This window comes from Rhipicephalus microplus, chromosome 2 (genome assembly GCF_043290135.1).
Source record: "Rhipicephalus microplus isolate Deutch F79 chromosome 2, USDA_Rmic, whole genome shotgun sequence".
Taxonomy (NCBI): domain Eukaryota; kingdom Metazoa; phylum Arthropoda; class Arachnida; order Ixodida; family Ixodidae; genus Rhipicephalus; species Rhipicephalus microplus.
This window is the reverse complement of record NC_134701.1, coordinates 157,065,183-157,070,792: the sequence shown is the minus strand read 5'-3', so window position 1 is coordinate 157,070,792 and position 5,610 is coordinate 157,065,183. Positions and strand designations below refer to the sequence as shown.

The 5,610-nt window shown below is 43.7% G+C and overlaps 1 protein-coding gene across 1 annotated transcript; it reads right to left on the bottom strand.

The window, feature by feature from the left end:
- Positions 1-431: 431 nt before the first annotated feature.
- Positions 432-5,323, bottom strand: LOC142796421 (uncharacterized). Its single transcript, XM_075886950.1, has 5 exons — positions 5,225-5,323; positions 4,708-4,767; positions 4,577-4,636; positions 4,239-4,512; positions 432-3,942 (listed from the first exon to the last, which is right to left on the bottom strand). Exons 1-4 carry the CDS (start codon positions 5,286-5,288, stop codon positions 4,370-4,372), a joined length of 327 nt encoding a protein of 108 aa, XP_075743065.1. The 5' UTR covers positions 5,289-5,323; the 3' UTR covers positions 432-3,942; positions 4,239-4,369.
- Positions 5,324-5,610: the final 287 nt, after the last annotated feature.

Here is a 5,610-nt window from a genome sequence, read left to right as displayed (position 1 = left end):
TTGTGTTCATTAGATGGTGAACTAAAAGAAAGCATTTGTGTGAGAGATTGTGGCATTTGGACATTCGTGTCTCAGTGCGTTTCGTGTCGACGCCGACGGCATAGAGAAATAAAAAAAGGTGAAGAGTGGACACTCCCGTAGACCCCAGCGGCCCAATCGACTCTAGCACACCTAGTGGTTGATGAGAGCAAGTGGCGTGCGCTTCCGGTTTCGGTTTCAGTGGCGCAAATTTTGAATTACTTTGCATAACCGACGTTTGGCTATGTCGAAAGTTCATGATTTCAGACCACTATTCATCGCCCAAATGGATAGTTTTTGTAGGTCGTTTTGATTTAGCGATTCCCTGTTTTGTTTTGTTCAGTGGTTCGTGCGAATCGGTCGTGACGTAATTTTTATTTCGATTAAGTTATAATAAAAAGAGATGCAGGTAATGATAATTCACTACGGTTTTATTCATCGCGCTTGTGTTTTTCTTTTGGAACAAGTGATCAATGTATATATCAGTCAAAGAAACAGAGCATCCGCAATGTTTTATTCAAAGGCAAGGTAGAATATGAGAATATAAAAAGCACAATATGACAAAGGTAGACAAATGCATCTCGCCTTACAAATAAATTGTAACAAATATTGTAACAAATACATAGAGAACACTGACAACGCACACATCGCTAGAGTTGGCAGAAGCCGAGAAGCTGGTGAAGTATGACACACCGGGCCAGTGGGTAAGTAAGGATCTATGGCAAAAACACAGCGCACAATGCTGATGAAGAAGGAAGAAGTGACATATACACAGAAATGAAGTCGCGAATCACGCCTGGGCTTAACCGAAATAATGCATAGAAAAAAAGAGCGCACAGAAACCACAGGACACAATATAGCAGAAAGGCAAAGGTGCAGTGTGCTTAAGAACAGCTAGTCCAAAATGAAAAAAAGCAGACTTGATGCCTGCTTGTCCTCAGAAAGGTAGGGCTTTGCAGCTTGCTCACTACAACACTGGCAGGTCTTGTGGCTTTTGTTATGCGTCGCCTTCATCAAAAACTTAAGATCCCAAGTGATTTGCGTCTGGGTGTTGCTGTGACGCTTGCGAGCTAAAATAGATTGTAGTCATCACTTTATCCAGAATTGTGGACTTTAATTGGTGCTACGAGAGCGGTATTACAGGGCTAATAAATAGCAGAAGGAAACCACTTTGGCTCATTATTTTTCACAAAGGCTCTACATCGTACGTTATCACTCACAAGCTATATAAAAATAAAATGGCAGCGTCCGCAGCCCCATCAAACGCTACAAGTTTGGGTATTCTTTTGAAAATTTTGATGGGCAAGATGAGGAGGTTGATGAGAAGCTAAAATACGAAAAGCGTGATAACATGAACCGTGCCCACTTCATACTGTGTTCCTTACCCGCTCGAAGACATTTCAACAAGCGGTTTTGTTATCGATATATTACTTGAGCTGGAGAGATAAAGCATACACAGTGACCAAGCGACCCACAGTAAAGTGTACAGTTCGCCCGTATTTGCTACAAAAAATACAGACAGGATACCCAACATTCTTTTTAAGGTTATGCAAATCACTTCGAGCGAATACGCAGTGTTCGTACTCCTCATAGCGGGTAACCAAAACAATGAATGCAACGAAGGAGTGGTTAGTCCAGTTGAACTGAATATAAGCATATAAGACCATAATGAAGTCTACTGTAACGAAGTAATAACATAACAAAGCTATTGCAGGATTCGGCTCAACTCGAATACTTTAGTGTAAACCCGCCGCTAATTGCTAACCTTTGAACTTGTCAAGCTGCATGCCCGAGATTGAAGACTGGAACCTAACCCTGTCTAAGTTTCGGTTCACAAAACGCACATGCCAACATAAACGAACCCGGCAAAACATTTTCAGAAACTTAGCGCGACACCCAGCAGAGCAGAAATGAAAATCGCCAACACTTGACAGATGGTGATACAAAACATCGCACACTTTCAGGTGATGTGCAGTGGCCTCAATTATGGCAAGAAAGTGAGATTCAAGTTGTTGTACGTATGCAAAAGCTGCTTCTGATGGCACAGTGAGATTCCCAAAAAAGTTTGCTGGGGACGTGGTATGCTTTGAGCATTGTGAAATACTGGTGGGTACCCTTAAGCGTCTCACTGTGGTCTTTCAGTAACTGTGGGCAACTGCAACCGTCACATGCATTCCGAAGGAAGTGTTTGATGAGAAAACCAGCTACATAATATGCAGCGGAGTCATCGATAATATGGGAGTGAATGTTCGTCGCAAGTTCAGAGAGATCGTCTAGAGCGGGAAAGTCGTCAGGCTGTGGCTGTGCACACTCCTCATTATCCACAAGAGACGCACTGGTGAGGGAGAATGGCGAGAACTGCTCCTGGAGGAGGTCACATTCATCATCCTCGACATTTCCGTATTCTGACAGCTTGAAGAGTTTTCTTATGCAGATGTGCTTCAGGCCACAAATAAATTGTGCTACATTGGGGTTGGTGTTGCAACCCTGTTTTTGCCTAATGTGGCCAAATATGTTCTCCAGAGGATCCTGTTGAAGCCTGCGTGTTAACAGGTATTCAAAATTGTAATTTTTGGAGAGGTCGTCCCATAGTTGACAAATTGCCTGAATTGTAATTTGCCAACCTACGATGGTTTGTGGTTGACGTCTGCCAACAAACTGCCATGATGCAATCCAGGGAAGCTGGCCTCGGAGGAAGTCAATCAGCTCTGAATCATTTTTCATGATTGCATGCCGCAGCTTTTGCAAAGTTCTTTTTTTTACTCTAGCTGTTCAAGGCATCGAAAATCCTGTCCATACGATCACAAAATTGAGCTGTAGTGATGGCCGAGGCAGGCAGCACCTTCGCATACACCATTGCCGTGATAGCAATCGAAACTTATGCACTGAGGACCTGAGTTGCTCTGCTGACCTTCATATTAGAAAAAGGTTTCTGATGAACGTGCCGTTCAGTCAACTTTGGAGCCAATCGCAACCGCAACTCATAAGAGGATTGGTAAAGGCTTACAATGTGCGACCAGTTAACGATGTCATCCCCAATGTATAACTTGTGTGCTTGGGCATTATTGCGCGTTGTTTTAATTAAATGCGGAACATCAAAAATGCAATATACCCGCTCACCATTAACTTCAAAAAAAGGCTTTGCTACAGTCACTCTTAGTTGGTTAGCGAGACTTACATTTGAACTGCCCTGGTCACAAATGACTGCTTTCACTGCAATATTAATGCTCCTAAGCTCCAAAATGAGTGACACCAGCAAGTTATGCATAACAGATGATGGTGTTGATGTGTGCCCTATAGTAAAAGCAACCGGTTGAACCCACTTTCTCGAAACACCAACAAGAAGAAAAACCAGTGCTCGATCAGCGATGGTTGAAGTGCGATGAGTGCCATCATCTGTAAAACCCTGGACAACGTCTCTTGAAGCATCATAGTACAAATTCTTTTTGAGTGCTATTTCGTCGAAAACTAAAGCGCACACTCGGTCCCGTTCATTCCAAGCTTGAGTATTTGTTGCAATGGAAGAAAGGATTCCTGGAATTATGCCTGGAGTCATCTTTACATTAGCTAGCCACCTCCTTAATGAACGCTGGGAGGGCAAAGAAAAATACGGAGCCAGAAATCGGTATGCTCGCGGACCTCGGAAGTTTAAGTGAAGAGCGAATTTCTTGAACCACATGGGGAACCGCTTGCCCTTGCGTTTGGGCCTCAAGCGAACATGTGCAGAAAGAAGTTTAAAAACCTCCTCGGTGACGTGCGGTCGGATAACTTCAAGGGCCTTCGATGTCGATGACGGTGCTTGGTGAGGCTGTCTCTGCAGTCTTTTGATAGTTTTCCGCTGTGCTGCTACTTTGGCTTGCAGATGTTTAATGGTTTGCTTGTACTTCATTGATGGAGACATTGTCGCTGGCACACAGGAACGCACTGCAATAAACAAAAAAATTGATGTAAAAGCGAAGAACAACTAATCCCATACGAGCACTTTCCTCGCTCTTTCAGACCCAAGGTGCACAACTTTCTGTGGTACAAAGTTTTCGATTCCACTACCTAAAAACAAACCATTCACAATGTTGACAATGCACAAAAAAAATGAAAATCACTGAGAGCCCACCCTTACATTTTGTAAGTGCACACGTAGTGTCCTTTTGAGGATAGTTTCCTCAGAATGTCCTAAACATAAAATAGCACATTAAAAACTGCTGCAATAAAAGCATAGTCACCATTTTCTCTAAGGCACTCAGGCGTGGAGCTGTTGGCGGAGATGTCTTCTGGAGGGTCTTGTGAAGCTTGTTCAGTGCCTCGGACAGTGCTGTCGGAACAATCTTGTGAGCGGCCTGCGGAAGTCTCTATATCAATCCACTCTGGTGTTGAAGTGAACATACAACTTACCGGCCACACAAGTTCCTTTTGTGACAGCTGAACGACTGGTTAAGGTTTTCTCCGGCAAGACGAAATCATCAGAAATTCTTTCACCAGCTACAAGGGAGCTGCCACCTGCAGAGGTTTGGTCAACAGTCAATTTGGGTAAAAAAAAAAGAAATCGCGACACTGAACGCACCCTGTTCATCGGGGCACCTCAATGTGTGGGAGCCGCTTTTTGAAGCCTCTACCGCAGGTCCTGAAGAGATGAAATTACGACAATGTGTCAGTAAGAGGCTTAAAATAACACAAACTGAAGCTCATCCGCACCTTGCAGTGCAGCTTCTGCAGCCATGTCACAGTCACTACTTGAAGCGACGCTCAGAGAACCTGCATATATGTGCAGTTGGTACAAGTTACAAAGCTTGTAGCATGGGGAAACTTAAACAGCTCTTTCAAACGCATAAATTGGTCGAACGTGGAAGAAAAGAGACGGCACCAACTAGGAAACAAGTAATTTGTGATTTTTGGAATTATCAACAGTGGCAGCTTTCACTGATGAAAGGTATACGTACATGTGCACTCAGGCTTGAAGATAACGTGAAATAGCCCTTTAAAGTCTTTCAAAACAAGTTGCGCAGGTCCAAAGCATCAAAAAATGACAGAAATGTAAAGCTGCTGTTAGGAAGGTAATAGCCCACAATTCACAGAATTTAAGACTTTCCAAGTGTTACTTCTGTAGTGAGGTTTCTCCATCGGCTACAAAGATCTTCACGGTTAACTGTCGCCACTGATTCAATACAAGTGGCTGCTATTGCACATATTTGAGTTTCAGTCAATCACTTACATGGTGCAGCTGGTTGCACACTGGGAACAGCCATTCTTGTAAGCCTTGTGTGCCCAGGGTCCATGAAACTTTGAGCAGTAAAATGGTCGCTACAAACCCTGTACGTTGCGTACAATAGGTTGGCCGGCTTACTCAGGAGATCATCGCGTCCAGCATACTGCATCCATGCTTTCATCCTGCATTGGCAATGAACTATCAGCTGAAAGGGGAAGTGCTTGAATAGTGATTTTTTATTGTTACCCTCACTTAGCAAGTACGAACAGTAAGCCTACAGACATGCAAACCATACAAAAGCTTTAACACACCTGCCGTCCCGTGGTACGCGGAAGAAACTCGTCCCAGGCTTCTTGTGGGTTCTGCCATTGTTGAAGCACCACGATACACAG

Coding starts and splice junctions, on each gene's coding strand:
- LOC142796421 (XM_075886950.1), bottom strand. CDS start 5,288: ATGGACCCTGGGCACACAAGGCTTACAAGAATGGCTGTTCCCAGTGTG. Junction 4,637..4,707: donor TGCAGAAGCTGCACTGCAAG/GTGCGGATGAGC, acceptor TCATCTCTTCAG/GACCTGCGGTAGAGGCTTCA. Junction 4,513..4,576: donor GAGGTGCCCCGATGAACAGG/GTGCGTTCAGTG, acceptor AAACCTCTGCAG/GTGGCAGCTCCCTTGTAGCT.